This window comes from Sparus aurata, chromosome 3 (genome assembly GCF_900880675.1).
Source record: "Sparus aurata chromosome 3, fSpaAur1.1, whole genome shotgun sequence".
NCBI lineage: Eukaryota > Metazoa > Chordata > Actinopteri > Spariformes > Sparidae > Sparus > Sparus aurata.
Window position 1 is genome coordinate 9,753,343 of NC_044189.1, and position 18,381 is coordinate 9,771,723.

The window sequence follows — 18,381 nt, forward strand, 5'->3', positions numbered from 1 at the left end:
TTTTTTTTTTCTTTTCGGCCCCTGAGTTGGTAGTCTCCGTGTAGAAGTGTACCAAACCACAAAGCTTTTAAGCCAAGTTAACTGGTCTGGAACCTGTTTCCAGTCAAGGTCCCAGCCGTGACAAGAATTTACAAGTATCAGGCAAAATTACCATTTGCTTCTGTCATTTCATTGACTTTTTGACTCTATCTCATGATGAAAATGCAGAAAACCGCACCATGAATTGAAATAAACTGGTTCCAGTTTAAGGTCAACTAAAAAATGGTTAAGATTAAATGGAGAAAATCATTCGCTGGCGTAAGAACCTCACATCTCAGTAGAAAACATAGCCACACAACCTTTGCAAGCTCATCATGCACTCATATTTATTTCACCATCTCAATCCCAGCTGATGCAAATTTGCATTTCAGTTCTGGCAGTGAAAGCAAGTATTTGCTTTCACTGCTGACAATAGCTACGATTAGTAGTCGCCGACTGGAACGGCGGAGTGTTTCTCTGGAGTCGAGGTTAGAGACCATCTAAATAACCCAACATCCACATAGACCTATTTTTACGGCGTTCCGAGTGGTGATTTTACATGATTGGGCGTGTTTGTGTAATCTTGTTTCTCCTTGGTACTTTCCATTTATGACCCCCACTCGATCCAGCCATGAGTCAGCCACATTCCCTACGAGACAAACCATGAAGTGATCGCTGGGTTTAAGTTTCTATCGGCCATCTGTCCCCTTGATACCTTTTCTCTCAAGGTGACTTACAATGTGCAGCCTATCGCTGTCCTGTGGTGTTGTGAGATGTACGAGACAGTGAGGTTGAAGTTTTCAGAGTAAAAACATTCTGCCCCATCGGCAGAGATCAGAGATTTTACAATTCTATATTGACTGAAAACCATTTCCAAACACCGTCATCTGCTATGGTTCATTATCAGGCACAGTAATCCATCATTACTGGAGCTCCGTGGATTCCAGACTCACTGTTTTCTTTCCAATTCCTCGGGCCAGACCATTGGAGGTTATGTGGAAAGTGACACTTATATCAGCCTTATGTAGTTCACAGTTAGGGGAAGCTGTATTATGCCTGAAATCCAGCCCGAAAAAATGTTACATTTCACTTTAATATCGTTGCCAAGAAAGGATATTACATTCAAAAACTAATTCGTCTTGGCGGACCTGTGCAAATGGCCGAGAACTGGCTGTTTCTGTGGAGGAACGAGGTGATCCATCTCTGCTCTGACTGTTTCATTATCTATTGGCCTGAGATTGATTGAAATGATGCAGTCCATCAGTTTTTTTTGTTGCAGAAAACAGGGTCATTGACCATTTTTTTCCTGCAAGTAGGAATATCTACAGCATAGAGATTTTAGATGCATCAACATGCAGATAGATTGATTCTCCTGTTAGTTTTAGAAACTAAACGGTCACGAGCATGGGTCCAAAACTAATATATATTCACTTTGTATAGTGTTTAACCTGCTTTGTCAACCTATTCATTCACTGATCTAATGATTAGATCAAATGTAAATTGTACGCATATAACAACACACAGTTCTCAAGATTTGGTCCTGAAAAATGGGAGATCCAACCAAGCCCTTTAATGACTTGTGTAAATTTAACCCAATGAAGCATTAATGACAAGTTAGTATCATGGCTGGTTGAAGATACATTGTTTTTACCTTTCCTTCGAGAATAAGCCCTATATTCTGCCCTCAGCTACACCGCAGGATGGGAACTGTTGCTAAGGACACCAACACTGGTGATGTTGTGCCGTTTGACAGTGATTTGTCTTGGCCGAGGTGTCCCTGAAAAACATGGCTGTTACAGACCATTGATGAGCCAAAGCTAAACTTGGGATGAAATCGTTTAAAGATGGAGTGGATGAGAGTCTCCCCACCGGCCGATTATTGAATCATCTCAGCATGTGTTCAGACTGAGAGCAACCAGACGGACAAGTGGACACTCAAAATCCAATCATCTTGGATTTATTTGTACAACAAAGGCATGTCTCTAACCATACATGGATAAGCCTCTCTTTATCTAATAATCTAATCTAATATTAAAGGATTGCGCTCAAAAAGAAAGTAGAAGAAAGTAGGAAAGACTTAGAAGGGTTAGATCAACCTATCTACCTTGGCCTCTGCAAAAGGAAAGGAAAGGGGGAAAAGAAACTATTGCATTAACATTTAACTGGGAGGAAAATAAAATTAAGAATCAAAGCACAATGCACAGATGGTCCACAGTTAGTCCATAAAAGAAATCTTATCCGCCATAAACCTCCATCTCCCTCTTGTCACTGCCTGGAGATAAGGATGAAAGAATTCTTTCCGGACAAGCTTCAGTGAATATCTGTTCATCTCTTCCAACCCAAGCTAACCGCCTACATCTGGCTGTGCCTATATTCGCTAAACCAATTCTTCACTTGAGTTCAACTCAAATGATGGAAAGAAATATGTTTGTTTGTGCCCATTCCATTGTGTGATCAAAGGAAGGTTGATCAACAAACTAGATTGAACTTCTCGTGTCTTGATTAAGGTATATTATACAGTACCCCCTAAACTGGCTTTTACTGTGGAGGACAAAAACAATGATTTCTTAGTTAAGAGCTGAGAGCTGCCTAATTTCAGTTGTAAGATATCTTTTCGCACAATTAAACTGTACTATGATCACAGCAAAGAGCCTTATATCAGTTAAATCCAATACGGGGCCAGGGGAACCAATTACAGCCATTGATTGTATATAGATATGGAGCTTTATGGTCTGGAAAGTGAAACCAATGCAGAGGTGCCTCAAACCTGCAGTCCCTGCAGTCAGTTTCAAAAAGAAGACTAATTTTATATAAGCTTATGAGAAAATTACGCTACTTCTCACTTGGTCTCTTATCTTAGTAAATGGTTTCTTCGTGAGTTTATGGTCTCATTCGCTTGTTTAAAGTCCTCTACATGTAAATCATGGTCCAATTTAGAGGAAAATGGATGATAATGCAGGGTATGCTTCAGAGTGTGGCTACTTTGCGATTGACAAGCTGCTACCAAGGCTTGTGTTTTGGTTCTGAGTCAGATTGAATCAGTTAGATCCCACCTCCACCCTTTCGTCCAACTACTGTTACTTCTACCTCAGAATAAACCATGATGGCAATGGGTGTAATGCCAAATTCAAGACTTCAAAATGGTTGTGATGTCACTGTAGGTTCACACTTGTTTGTATCGCATGCTAATATGGCATCTGAGTTTCAATGTCTTGGCTTTTGACACTAATCTGAGGCAAACTGAGAAATTGTGTTTCAAGGGATTCATGATATTTTGTTGTTTTTAAATATTTCTATGTTCAGCCATGGAAGGGTCAAACCTCTGTGAATCAATCAAAACATGACTGTAAACATGCAAAATGCTAGCTGAGGTGTTGTCACTTGGTGGCAGCCACACTATCTCACAATTTCCATGTCTGATCAGTTTTTCTGCGATGGTTTCCTTGGTGCAGATCGAGAACTACATCAAAGAGAGCATGAAGACAGAGATGGCCCAGCTGCAGCAGAGCGCCGTCCACAACCACACGGCAGCCATGTTGGAAATGGGCACCAACCTTCTTTCTCAGACGGCCGAACAGACACGCAAGCTAACTGACGTTGAGACGCAGGTAACGGCTCTTCAAACACACTCACACTAATGCTCCCAAACCCGTTTTTATGTCTTTCTCTTTCTCATGCACTGAGAGCATCCATCCTATGCTCCATTAACCAAACTATTCCATGTTCAACTGCCCTAGAATGGTCACAGAGGACTGGCCAAGGACAATACCAATGCTATATAAATGCCTTTTCCCCTCCTCTTGAGTTGTTTGGCCCGGCTTCCTTTTTTAGTGTTTTAAATGAAGGAGTTTGAGGAGGAGGTGATTGAAAGTTGTTAAGTTGGGTGGGTCAATTTTTGCTCAAACACTAAAAAAGATAACTGTTTGCAAGGAGGAAAAAAGATAATCATAGCAGAGATGAATATTTCTAAGTATTACCATGTGTGGGTGAACACTTGACAAAATGAAAACAAAGTTGATGGTTTATATGTGGAGTGTTTTTTTTTTTTTTTTTTTTTTTTTCCCTCCATTGTCTCAAAAGCCATAAATACTGCCCCACAGTTTTTGGCTTCTCTGCAGAGTTTGGTGCATGGTTTAGCTTTCATTACTGCAGCGAACACAGTGTTTAAGAGGGCACGTTATAGTCTTTATTACCTTTTTATTCTGTATACCTGTATTTTCTTATCACGGCAGGTTCTGAATCAGACGTCCAGGCTCGAGATCCAGCTGCTGGAAAATTCCCTCTCCACTAACAAGCTGGAGAAAGAGTTAATGGTGCAGACCAATGAGATCAGCAAGCTGCATGACAAGAACAGGTAAACAGACAAGGCTTAAAGCAAACAAAACAGAGCACATATTCATGACGACCTCCATACTGCGGCAAAATTGGACAAAGCTAGACTGAAGAAAAATAAAGATGATCCTGACCGTGCAGAAATGGTTTTCACTCTAAGTCCTGCCGTTTCTCTGCGGGATTGTGTAAACAAAATCAGAAAGCTTGCTACCAGCTCTCGCTGACCACTTTTCCAGAGCCAGTTGTGTACACAAGAGCATGAAAGGAAGCTCGTATTTTTCTGTGATGCTCGGTAAATCAGTCTCAAATCCACAGGGCTATACGCTTTCCACGTTGGATCGCTGAGCGTTTTGTTGCAAAATCAGGCGATTAAAATGTGGCTTTTGGATTCCATTTTCATGTCTCCAAATCGGTGATTGGTCCTCTGGGATTGGCTTGATGATGTAGTTTTTAAATGGGATTGGTTCACATCTCTTAATGCAAGCATCCATTGGGACCCCATGCAATCACTTTGAGAAAAAAAGAACGCAGATTTAAAGCATGCTCTCTGGTGGTTCAGACTTTCAAGTTATCGCCGGGGCTTACGGAGGGCAATCTCCACGAGCTTCGGCAATTTTGACGTCTTTTTAGCGAATCTAGAGGGAAACATGATTAGCTAATAAATTCGATGTCAGCTTATATCATCTTCCAGGCATTAGAGTGTACAGCGGTAATGTTTATACTGAAAGGGCTTGGTCATTTACCTCAGATGGGCTCGCAACGAGCGTGATGAGGCATATGTTGTGCGGGGAACACATAGCAACCGGACCTACAGGCATCATTATTTTTATTTCAGTCTCACAGGAACTTTTTCGTGTTTGTGTTCCCATATTCCCATATAGTGAAGGGAGCGCGTTGTGATTGATCGCCGTGTCCAACTGCAGGACATAAAAATGTGAGAAAGTGGAGGAATTTATTAATGAATTAATGAAATGATAAGATCTTCTAAAAGTTGCATATTACATAAGCTGTAGGCTCACACGTTGGTCAATATCGTAACAGAAAACAATATTCAATCCATATAATCTGTGAAAACAAAACTCGGTCCAGCAGTTCTGGATGCCCTGAAGGAATGACAATCATTAACAACTTCTTCATCTTCCACAACAAACTCTTCCTGACCTTTCCTCCTGTCCCTCAGCCTCCTGGAGCAGAAGATGTTAGAAATGGAGGTGCGGCACCGTGAAGAGCTGGAGACGCTGAAGCAGGAGAAGGGGAGTCTCCAGACCCTGGTGGGGAGTCAGAGCGGGGTCATCAGAGAACTGGAAGCCCAGCTGAGCCGGGCCACGGGAAACAGCACGGCCCTGCAGAGACAGCAGCAGGAGATGATGGACACCGTCCATAACCTGCTCAACCTCTGCTCCAAAGACGGAGGTAAGCACACTGGAAGTACATCTTACATCCAGAGAGGCCTGGAACTGTTTCAGCAAATCAAAGATTTACACAATAGCTGTCACATGAGAGCAAGAGTGTATGGTGCTGAGGATGGAGAAGAAGGAAGTCGCAACATATTAGGAGTTTAACGAAGTCTGATAGCTTTGACAATATATTGTTGGACCAATCAGTGAGCGGAACCAGGAACGATTTAGATGATGACAACCACAAGCAAGGCTGTGTTTGAAAGTTGTACTTAGTGCCAAGAAGTCACAGACAATAAGGACACAGACTGTAATTTACCAAGTGCAAGTCTGTAGGTGTATGTATACCGTAGGTGCAATTTGAACTTGCCATTATAGCTGTTGTATTTTTGGCTATGCTAGTGATATGGCTCCAGAGTCAGAGCGTCTGTTGATCTGACATCTGTTAAATGGACTGCAAAGTAATTCTGCACAGAAATTCCCATGTCCCCATTGGACGGAGCTTCCCGACTCCGATGACCCCATGACTTTGCTCTCAGCATCACCACGGGGTTGACATTTGTGGTTCTGAGTGAAATGCCTCTGCGGCTATTAGATTGAGACACGGACTCATAAATATAGTCGTACTCTCCGTGACGTCCCCCATGGGTTTTTTCAGAAAATCCATTGTGAAACTATAATTGTGGTGGCAAGGAAGTGGAGCCTGGGTGGAGCTGAGGCTGAGGCTAGCTGTCACTCAAATCAACCACACTCTTAAATGTGTAACTTTGAGCTTTGATATAATGTAAACAAGTGAGTTGGATATAAAACATGATTTCGTAAATTAAAGCGAGAAAAGAAGGCTGTGCATGTTGTCAGCTGCAGTTGTGCAAAAGGAGGGTTTGTTTTGTCAGCTAACTAATATATGGGACCAGCTCTACAAGGTTTTCAGTGAGTGTAAATGAGACGACCTAGCTTACATGACAGTTTGGTGTGTAGTCTTTATAATTACGTACTTTCAAAATCGTTTACTTTGACTTTCTTGCATTGAGAATGATCTTTACATTGACAACCACATGTGTAGGCTAATTAATGGTACAATTTGAACAGGATTAAAACAGTAATTTGGCTCTCTTCACCTCTCTGTATAGACCCAAAACCAATTTTGTACCAAGTTATGAACATGTTTATTTCTGCAGTTCAGTTTTGCATTTTAACATTGGGGTGTATGAAGATTGACTAACTTTTGGAGCCTCGAGTGGCCATTTGGGGAACTGCAGTTTTTGGCCCTTCAGCGTTGGCTTCATTTTTTAGCCCTGGAGGTTGCCGTTTGGTAAAAAAATATTTATGTCGCCCTCAGGATGAACTTTTTTGATCTCATTTCACTTAAGTGTCTTTATCATATCAGATTTTGAATCTTGTCCAGAGCTATGACCAAATCCCTTTAGCTTCAGCTGCACTCTGTGCAAAGTGTTTATCAGGAAATGCTAAACCTGCTAACCCTCATCCGAATGTGGTGAAGAAAGTAAACATTTTTTAAACATTAGCATGTTGGCATTGTCGCTGTGAGCTGAGGTCAGCCCCGCAGAGCTGTAGCATGGCTGTAAACATTTATTCCTGATCCACTCAGAAACCATGAAGCAAAAATCAAGAACATCCTCCGTGCGTTGGCTCGGTCCAACCAGGCAAGGAAAAGTTTATGTTATGTTTCTTGGGGAGGACAACACGTCAGTCAGTCGTCTTTTGGTTGTGTTATTCCTTAGCTCTTAATATCGTCCATCCCAAACAGAGTTGACCCTCACCCAAGAAAATGCCTGCCGACCCGTGCCAAACCACAGTGTGCAGAAGAAAGTTTGTGGATTGGCCGCCTGACGCTCAAACAGCGAGGCGCTGCGCTCGACTTTGTTTTGGATTACTTACTTCCTCTGGTCAGATGTTACAGCTGCAGTGTTTTTTTTAGATTTTTACAGTCCTCGTGAAATTATGATGACACCAGTTGTATAAACCTCGCCCCATGCCGAGAGACACAGGGATGCACAGGCTATTAAATTCTGCATCGTTGGGAGCAGCGTGAAGAGAGAAACACGGTTCTTATTGTAACCCGGTGCGCTCCTGTTAAAGAGCTTTTGCTGCCTCTCATAAAGCAGCGTGGTGCTTTCTTTCTTTTTTTTTGTTGTTGCAACAATCACTTTTCACGCTTTAACTTTATAAAGTGCGCCGCACGGCTTTGGTGAGATGTCAAACATGACTCTATGGCTATGAAGTAATAGGCTTACTTTATTCCTCAGAGCTTCTCTCCCCCGGTTAATACGAGACCAGGGATTTCCCTTTTGGCCCCGCGTTTGACCTGACAGCAACGCAACCTCTCCTGTTCGGTCAAAACGCAGTGAACTCATTTATCCCATCTTTGAACGCCGAACCCACTTGATCCCGACATCGGCCTTGAATCCCATTGGTCACAAGAGGTTCGAGAGCAATGTCTGTGTCGGGGGGAATGGTTGTGGATTTCCTGTGGAGACGCCCCGTAGAGCCCCCCCCGAAGTTTCCCCACCTGACAGGAAACAACAGGGGTATGAAGGGATGTAGGAACCATGAGTGGGTAACTACTGCACATGATTAACACATGCTTTGTATTTATCATGCTGCTCCCTTTTTGTAGTTTTAATGTTCCGTGCAGCGAAAGGTCACAGGCGGCCACTGCTTGCTCTCAGACTGTTTAGTCTGGATTTGTGTGTGTTACATTTAATTAGAGGAGGTCTTTTAAGACCACGTAGGCCTGTCTGGTCTTTATGTTTTATCCAAGTCTGTCCTGATGCGACTTTTGCTCCATAATCTGCCAAGGCCGCCAAAATGATCTATATTTTACGCCCGTTTCGTGACTGTGGGGTCGGTAGAGCGGGGTACGACGGCCCACCCCCCCTCTGTCTGTGATTGGTGGCCGCCTTAATGAGAGGCGATAGAAATGAAACGTGGCCCCTGCTGCTCCGTGGTTGGTCCTTTCCTCTTCCACGGCGGTGTTGAAGGTTGACGCGGGCGCGCAGGTCAGAGGTCTCCCCCCCCTTCTTCACCTCAGCCCGAATAAGTCAAACTGTAATAGCTCCTATGGGAGGCCCCCGTCCAAAGGGAGGTGAAGGAGAAGGTAGATCTCACTGATCGTCTGACGCACTGCCCCCCGTTTTCCACAGGAGCAGCGGAGCCTCTTTTTCCTGCTATGCTGAGGGGAGGGCTTCTGTTTGTTTGGGAAATGGATTAGTGTTTTTATTTGAGGAAAAGGGTTCGCATGTCGTGCCATGGAGTGGCGTCTGCCCGCATTAGGCATTGTTTTGGAAGCTGAGCTGTTCCCTGACTCAAATCCACCTCGGGAAGATGAAAAAATACTTAGAAAAGGGAGATTTATCAAGGAACATTTAGTCATTGTCTACTCACCCCCGTGCTGATGGAAAGTCCGGTGACTGTTCATAGTCCGCAAAACATTTTCTGAAGCTTCACAGCTTAACAGCATCCTCCAAAACAACTGAAATAGAAAATGTCTCGGTACAGTTCGTCGAGTGTAATCCAATTTCCCAGAAGCCCTAAATCCCAGATTGATTTGAAAACATTATTTCCACCCTTTTCAAAGCCAAAGTTTTCACCAGCTGGAGGGCTAGAAGTGTTAGGTTGCAAGTGGATGGGTGCACAAGCTCATCAAGGGTTTAAATGATGTCTCTTCGCATCAATATCTGATCGCCGGGCTTCTGGAGACCTGGATTTCACTGGATGCGGTGTATAGATTTATTTTAGTCCCCGGCTGCTTCAGTTGTTCAAGTGAATTCTGCCACACTGATTTGATTCAGAGCTCCAGAAATGTTTAACGGACTTCGGTGATTTCACCCAACTTTCCATCGGTGGTGAGTAGATGTGCATTTTTCCATTCGTCCATGTATGGCTTTTCCTACAATTAAGGTTTCAATGAGTTTTCAACCACCAGTTGAGTTGATTTTTTTGATGTGGCCAGATGCAGCGGTGCAGCTCTTGTTTGGCTTGTTATCATTACCCCAAACCTCATTAGGGTGCAATGAGCCTTGTGCCGTTATTAGCAGTAATTGACCTAAGACTTGGAACAATCCAAAATAAACCTGCTGCCAAATATGATTAAATTTTACAATGTTCTATCATGCAACAAAATGAACGATATTCATCACTTTTTACAGCTGCTTACTCAGAGAGTCAAATTATTCCATGCAAAACTTAAAGAAAAAAAAAACCTTGTGCGTGTTATAATGCCCCGACACGACAGGGTGGTAAACCACTTCATTAGACGACCCTTCCCAATCCAGACCAAAGTTTTAACTGCTGCTCATGATTATTTTTATGCTTCACTGACCGGCAGAATGAGTTGACACCTATTGCTGCAAAGACCTTGTTAAGTGTGCAGTTATTGTGAGTCACCCCAGCGACCTTCCTTAAACGTAATGGGTACCATTCGCATTTAGTTTCGCTGAGGGAACAGGACTGTTTCATTAGACGCAGCGTTTGCACACAAGTCTTAAATGGAGCAGTATGTTTTAAAGCCATTTATTAAGGCAGTAGATCACAATTCCAGTCGGTGAGTTAATTTATTGCATTTATTGCCCGGCTACAGTTCTGTGTATAGATTGTATACAGTAGGATTGCGAGAATGAAAATCTCCTACAGTATATGTTAATACTGTATATGCATTCTGGGCTGCTTTGTCAGTTATGTTTAAAAGAAGCATATTTGCTCACTAGATAATGGTTACTGGTGACTTTTGTTTTTATCAGAACCCAGGAAGTGCAATGTTGTTTTTACTTGACAGACGTCACAGGAGGGACCAAGGGATGTTTGGTTGCATTTACAGTGTAAATTTTGAAAGTTGACTTTATGTTTAAACAATTAGGAAATGGATTACCTCAGAATTACCAAGTGAATTTAAGTTGTACAAGCTAAAAAGCTAAACAACTTAAAATGATTGGCCTACTTTACTTGGTAGTTTTGAGGTTGAAGGTTTTCTCTATTTTAATAATGAAAGCGTACAAAGCACAGGTTTGACGTCACTCTGTGAAGTCCATTCTCAGTGTGTGTGTTTTCCACATCACACTTGTGTCTGCTAAAACACTGGACCAGGATTGGCTGCCAAACTGTTTGTGATGTCAATCATGCTCGTAGGCCCGTCTCTTAAAATCCAATTTTCAGTGAGCATAGAGAAAATGTATGCTTTCACCAATTTAGCAGACGTTTTTTCCCAGAGTGACTTATTAATTCATGCATACACAGTCCATGCAAGGTGCCAACCAGCACACCAGGAGCAGTTTGGGGTTCAATATCTTGTTCAAGGACTTCATGCAGACCTAGAGAATTGAACCAGCGACCTCCTAATAACAAGATGCTGGCTCTACCTCTGAGCCACAGCTCTTCACATACATAATCCACTAGACGAAAACCACATTTTGAAGTGGACTTGGATTAAGTGCATTGATTTGCTAAAATCCTACGATAAAAACATCATGTGTGAATTATAAGGACCAGTTACTTTATGGAAACCAAATTAAAAAACATTCCACGGATATATTTCCCTCATATATTCTTTGATACATGATTAAAAACCATGATACACAAGGCCTGTGATTCATACAAAATGTATAGTTCAAAAAGCCTGATCTCTACCCAGCAGTATATTAAAGAAAAAGGATTTCTATTATTAAGCAAACATAGTTTGAATCTCAGTCTTGGGACACATTACCCAGAAATGTTTCGCACAGCAGCCCTAATCCTCTTCAGATGTGAAGCAGGCTACACATCATTGTTGTAAAATGTACTGTGGGAATGAGCTGCTATTATTTTATAGCGCTTTGCATCCACCGTATATGAATACACCAGAGAAATTTCATTTGGATTTAGTATGGAATCACTTAAACTCTGAGTGGCATTTAAAGAATGATTATATTCACATGGGAGCTGTGATCGTCTGTGGCAGTCCATTTAGCGCCATCATTCACTCTCTCCGGCTTCTACAACTTGGGCTCATTTGGCAAGGGTACTGATTTATGCAAACACCCAAAGCCCTGCTGATCTTTTCACATGAACCCCCTACTGAATACGAGTCCCCACTGAACCACAAAATATTTTTCTGTAAATAAATATTAGGACATAAATAATATTTGTAGAGCCCGGGCAGCGAGCTGTTCAAGGGGAGCCGCTCCAAAACTGTAGCGTCGAGTCCCCGCGGCAGCAACTCTTCTTCTTCCAACGAGAGGAGATCTCGAGAGGCGATTGCGAAACAATCGTCCGCACGGTTACGGATCGAAATACCAGAAAGTTCCCCTCCGACAGTGATCTCCCCTGGCCTTCAAAACGTGCCCCCGCTGTCTGCCGGCTTGGGGTAAATTACCGCCTGACAGGGCCGCTCTTTGTTGTATTAGAGTCCGGAGTGCGAGGGCCCGCTCTGTCAACCTGTCACAGCAGGAGATCCTTGTCACTGACACTCAATACTTTTGTCAAAACGCTCCGATAGCGCACCCAAATAAGCAGCCTGCTTCCACCGGGGGGGAAAAGTTAGGGCGGGATCAAAGCGGAGGCTAAAGATCGCTGACACGTTTCACTTTTTCCCTGACATCTTCTTTGACTCAACAGTCCCGACAATAAAAAAAACAATGGTGTGAAAACTGAGATGGGAGGAGAAAAGGGGAGGAAGAAAGCGGAGAGAGAGAGAGGGGGAAAAAAAAGGAAAACGGAAGGAATTTCCATCAATATAACAAGGGCTTGGAAGGTAAATATAAACCACTTGTTATAACAGGAACTTGAAATTTATAGCTTGTAGTATTTTGTCCTTAGCCCCTTGCTTGGTTTCAAAATAGTGCCGCCATAATTATCCACAGATGGAAATGGATGCAGCTGGTCCGTCAAGAGTCTACGGCCTTTCTCTCGGCGTTTGGAGATCATCCAGGCGATGAACTACTTTTCTCTCGCTGATAAGTTGGTCGCCCTCGGATTTTATCTGGCCGTTACAAGATACTCACAGCGAGACCTCACCAATCAGCTTCTGCCTCGGACCCCTTTCATATTTCCTCCTCTGAGATGCACGGACCCAAAATATGATAAATTGACCCGTTGAGGGTTTGTTTGCAATTTATGATTTCGTAAAACGTTATGGAACTGACGAAGTCCATACTTGTCTGACACGAGAGGTTGTTTAAAGGGTAACAATTCTTAAAAAGCACCGACTTATTTGTATGTATCAGGTGTTTATTTGGTCCCTTCGTTCATCAACACCTGATCTCCGGCATCCCATCAGTCAGAGTCCAGATTTGTGCCTCTCATGTTTCTGACGGACAGCTGTGGCAACAAAATGTGGTGTGGGCTGTTTAAAACGTTTTTCTTTTGGACTTGGGTACCTTAGAATATGAAAAGACTGATATGATGCAGATAGCAACACCCACACACACACACACACTACATTTATTTTCACCAGCATTGTCATGTTTGATATTTTTGTACAAGAGGGGGTTAGATAAAATATAGAGGCCACTCTCATCACTGTGTGCTAATGAGCTTCAATTGAGGCGGAAAGTTATTAGCTTAGCATAAACGACTGGAAGTTGGGGGGGGGGGGGGGGGGGGGGGAAACAACTAGCTGAATCCTGTACAAAAAAAAGAAAGGAAGAAAGAAACTGCATGGAAACTTGTCATCAACTGTTTGAACATTTAGGAAAAACCGCAACTTGTCGATTCTGAAACAAATTAGATAAAACGTGTACATTTGTGAGCTTTAGAGGTATTGAAGGTCATATTTTTCAGACTCTGGAGGCAGCCAAACGAGCTGTTTCACCCTACTTCCAGTCTTTCTGCTAAGCTAACCTAAGCTAATAACCCCCTCGCCTCAGTTTTAAACTTAACTTATACACATAAGAGTGGTATTTATCTTCTTATCTTACACTTAGCAAGAAAGTGAAAAAGCACACTTCCCAAAATGCCAAACTACTCCTTTTACGTAAGAGCTATCAACTGATCGGAATTTAGCCTATGACATATTTCTTGGGGGCTAGTAGCCGGTGGAGATAACACATGGATTGATATCCACTCCAAGACTTTTATTCTGCTATTGTTAAAAGTGCAATTAGCAACTTGGAACTAGACCAATGGATTTAGAGAGAACTTAACGATAACCGATGAGTTCCGAGATTGCATTTGGGGCAAAATGTTCCACTTCTTACAAGAATTGATGATCACAACTTGTATTATATTCCAGAGCTGCAAGTAGCTTTAACCTGTGTTTGATTGTTACACACAAGTTTCCACTATGTCTTCTATTCCCACAGTTGTGCCTAATAGCACAAAGGTCATGGACGAAGAGAAGAAGTTCCGCGACTGCGCCGACCTCTACCAGGCCGGCATCCATAAGAACGGCGTCTACACCATCCAGATCAACCCTCAGGAGACTAAAAAGGTAAGAAGCCGCAATATCTTACAGCCAGCACTTCACTGTAATGTGAATATAGCTGCCTTTTCATCACCTCTAGGCCGCTCTTATATTATAAAAGGGTTTACAGGCTTTTTTCTGAGTGTGCGAAATAAAGACCCCGAGCCACCGCTGGACTGATGAGTGTGAATGATGGGTGCTAGCTGCTGCAGGAATATTGAGAGCTGAAAATACTCTTGGCAGCTTTGCGAGGGGTGAAGTGTGAAACTGGATGCTGAGCTGATCAGGATGGTGACAATTGTGTGTGTGTGTGTTCCTAAATGCTATGCTTAAATGCTCCTGATTAATGGCAGTGATGATTTTAATAAGATTGGAGGTTAGCAGAAGGTTAATGTGTGATGATAACTGCCTCTCAAACTCACCCTTGGTGCTGGGCTAAGGAAACTATAACAGTAACATTTGCATATTTTTTTCCATTTTTTAAAAGAGGATTTTGTGAAGTCATACCTCTGAATACTCATTCAGCGCTTCAGAGGACGAAATGTTGAGATAAGTTTAAACTCCACTCAGGAAGTGAAAGCTAGTTAGCATAGCTCACAAGGTCTCCCTTTCCGAGTGGAAGCCAGTTAGTTTGGATATTTTTGTGTTATCAGCATAGGTAAGGGTGAAACCACTGTATACATTTTTAAGCGACCTCCGAACAATTTTCAGGCGTGTTTGTGGGGACGAAAAACAAATATTTCTAACAAGAGGTCTAGACATCTCTAGCCATGTTCCTGGCAACCAAAGCAAAACATGATATTTTCCTTAACCCCAACCGAGTTGTTTTTTGTGCCTCGACCGAACCAACATGTCACAACATAAAATAGAAAAATGGCTTGGCTGAGTCATCGGAAGCTCAAAGACAGCAGGTTTAGCGAGTGTAAGCCATTTTACATTCATGGGACATCTTTTTCTCAACCCTCCTCGGGTTTCCCCACGATTTAAATCGCAACATTAACCAACATGGAATCAGGAAGTAGCTTAGGGTTACCTCAAGTGAAAAACAGGACAAGGCAACCAAACCCCTCAGCTGGTCAACTACGCTTGTTAAACTACTCTTGGAGCCTGCGCACACAGATTGTTCAAGAATAGACATACAAATAACGACATCGCCAGTTGTTGCCAGAAAAACACGGTGTACTGTACAGATTATACTGCCGAAAGGGAATTTTAATATCCTATCAGCTTTAAAAGTCAGTTGCGCTTGTACATGTGTGCGCTTGTGCATGTCCAGCATGAATGATGAGCTGGTCTAGGGGGAAAATGATTCTGTCAAGGGGTACTTCCTTAATTGTACCCAGGCCGCGTTCATGTGTGTTCAGCTGCGTGGGCCGGCTGAGGTGCGAGACCTTCTCCACACCACCCCGGGGTCTCCTCCTCAAAACAAAGAGCAACACTGCAGATAGAGCACCAGCCTCGCATTATCAGCTTACACACGCTGAGGTCCAAGGTTAAGGGGCCACATTACACCCAGGACCTCCACTTTGATCCTGCAGGATCGAGGCCGTCTGATGAGGAACATCTCTGGGGAGCTGGTGAGGGATAAGCGGGACGCTGATTGAGTCTGAGGAGGACACAGATACGTCGCATTCCCAGAGATGATTCATCACGAAAGCTGGGAAAAGGGAGTGTCTGAAACCAAATCATTGACCCTTCATTGTTTTGTTAATGCCGCTGAGAGTCCCACTGAATGTTCGAAGCTTCGTTTTCCAGTTGAACTAAATCTTTTGAATCCTGACCAAAGACCTATGGGTGCTATTAGTGTTCCATTACCTTAATACATGTGTTTTCCCACCCTCTTTTTCAACTGTGTAGGTGTATTGCAACATGGAAACAGCCGGCGGCGGATGGACGGTGATCCAGCGCCGAGAGGACGGCAGCGTGGACTTCCAGAGGACGTGGAAGGAGTACAAGACGGTGAGATACGAATACGAATGCGTGCACAGGGCCACTTGCCCTACATACAGACACACATCCATATCCATTAAAAGAAAGATGACAATGGTGGTCCTCAAGACAGTGAGTCAAGGCGCAGACAGAAAGGGAGGAAACACACATTCGTATCCATTAAGCATAAATTACGAAACAGTGCGATGAGCAAAACATCCTGTTCCAAAAGCACACTTCCGCAGAGGGATGATGACAAATGGAGTGTGTGTTTTGGCCTCAATTGAACACGCTGAAAGCTAAGAGGCCAGATCGAATGATCCAAGACCATTTGGAACGCTTCAGCAAGATATCATTCCTCCTCAGCGAAAAAGCTCCTCCGTCGTTTTAATAAAAAAAAAATCGCAATATTGTCTCGAGTGTGTGAGACTCGCTGCTCTCCTCCGGCTCCTCAGCCGAGGCTTCGGAGGCGTGCTGTTGTTCTTCCTCCTTTCCAGCAGGAAATTCTAACCTAAATGTAAAAACATAAACTTGTTTAGTCTCCGTCTGTGACATGCCAGCTGTTTCATCTGTTTGTCATCAAGGTGGAAATCTATGCATATTTGCATTGGGAGTGTTAACATATTCAAACCTGAGCTGTGTTTAGACGGTAAATTGGATTTATTGTTGTTGGACGTTTGCACTGCTTGTGTTTGCTGTGTAATTCACCTGTGTATAACTTTCATAAGCAGTCGGTTTATTGTCAAGCTGACGGTGTTCGTTCAATCTGCTTTCTGTTTCCAGTTTAATTATTTCCACTCTCTCGGGCTGCCCTTTGTTGTACAATTTACCGGTTGATGAGAGAGAATCTTGAAAAAACTCAGAAGTTAAATAAAATGAAAGCACATAACTGGGAGTGAGCGCTGGTGAAATGTGTGAATGATAAAAAGAGAGCGCAGAGGACAAAGGAGAAAAATAAAAATAATGATAGTGCGTGAACTGAAAAGCACTGTAAGTACCAGTGAGACAGATATGGAAGCCGTCCAGCTTTGAACAGGTGTTACAGAGAGCATGGAGTGCATTACAGTACATGAGGGCACACTAATGGACCTTGGCTGACATTAACAGCGCCGATCTAACAGCTTAGTATTACCGCTATTCTCCTTGAAGAGACTAGAGGTGATGAATGGCGTTTTATTGTGTTATTAATTTTGTCGTTCTCGGTCTCTGTAGCCTCGTGAGCTCCCATTTAATGCTCCTGGAGGATTTGTAAATCTTTCAGTCAAAGCTGAGATGAAGTTTCGTTGCAAAACCGTGGAGAGAATCTCGGCAACGGGGATCTAGCGCACACATTAAAATGTGATCTTAAGACTGTCTTGTGTTTGTAATTACATTACCGGTGGACCACACATCACAGGAGACCTTGAAAATGATATTCAACAACTTTCTCGTTAATCTTATCAGTATGTGAAGACAGCTTCCCATCACTGCGCCGTGGAAATTGTTAGCGCAAAGTGTAAACAAACAGTTTAAATAGTTAGCTTAAAGTAATGGATAGCAGTAAGTAAGCTGAAGGTGATAGATTACAGCTTTACAGCATCTGTTACCTCTAAGGATTATAAAAATAATTTGCTATTGGATCAAAGTTGAAATACTTAAAGTAAGAAATAAAAGTTGGAATAGTTAGCTCAAAGTAAGCTAATACATACAGATTGTTAGCTCAAAGTAAGCTAATGCATACAGATTGTTAGCTCAAAGTAATGGCTAAAAGTTTTAAAAGTTAGCTTAATGTAATGGATAACAGTTGAAATAGTTGGCTATAAGTAATGGCTAACGTTTAGTTATAGTTAGCTCTAAGTAAGCTATTGCGTAAAAATCGTTAGCTAAAAGAAATGATAACACTTGTTAGCTAGAAGTAATATTAGTTGACAAAGTTAGCTTAAAGTGATAACAGTTGGAATATTTAGCTAAAATGATTGACAAACAGACGAGACAGAAAAGGACAAAAGGGCACGAACTTGAAACTAGCGTTGGTTTTGTGTCATTCAAACGGTTCCGTATTACTGATCGCAAAAGCCAAAGCCCTGTGGTTCAGCTCGAGGGCTCGGAGATGAGCTAACCGTCCTATTATTTCCAACACTGGCTGGAAGAGAGTAATTAGATGCTGCTGGATCAGGAGTGAGTGTTTGTCGAACATGCAGCTTCGCTCGATTTCCTGTTTCCTAAGATGATCTGTCGAGTGCCGGCGCTTAAAAAGTAGGGTTAAGTTACAAAGATTTGATTAAAGGAACGACGTTAGTGGAAAAGCGTTTTGCGGTTTTGTCAGCGATT

At 42.7% G+C, this 18,381-nt stretch overlaps 1 protein-coding gene across 1 annotated transcript in view; it reads left to right on the plus strand.

Annotated features, from left to right (window-relative positions):
- angpt1 (angiopoietin 1) overlaps positions 1 to 18,381 on the plus strand; it is a 63,391-nt gene that overhangs the window by 21,109 nt on the left and 23,901 nt on the right. Inside the window, exons 2-6 of the mRNA XM_030413076.1 lie at positions 3,471 to 3,626; positions 4,251 to 4,372; positions 5,531 to 5,763; positions 14,042 to 14,169; positions 16,000 to 16,101. Coding sequence (XP_030268936.1) covers positions 3,471 to 3,626; positions 4,251 to 4,372; positions 5,531 to 5,763; positions 14,042 to 14,169; positions 16,000 to 16,101 — 741 coding nt within the window. The remainder of the gene's footprint in view (positions 1 to 3,470; positions 3,627 to 4,250; positions 4,373 to 5,530; positions 5,764 to 14,041; positions 14,170 to 15,999; positions 16,102 to 18,381) is intronic.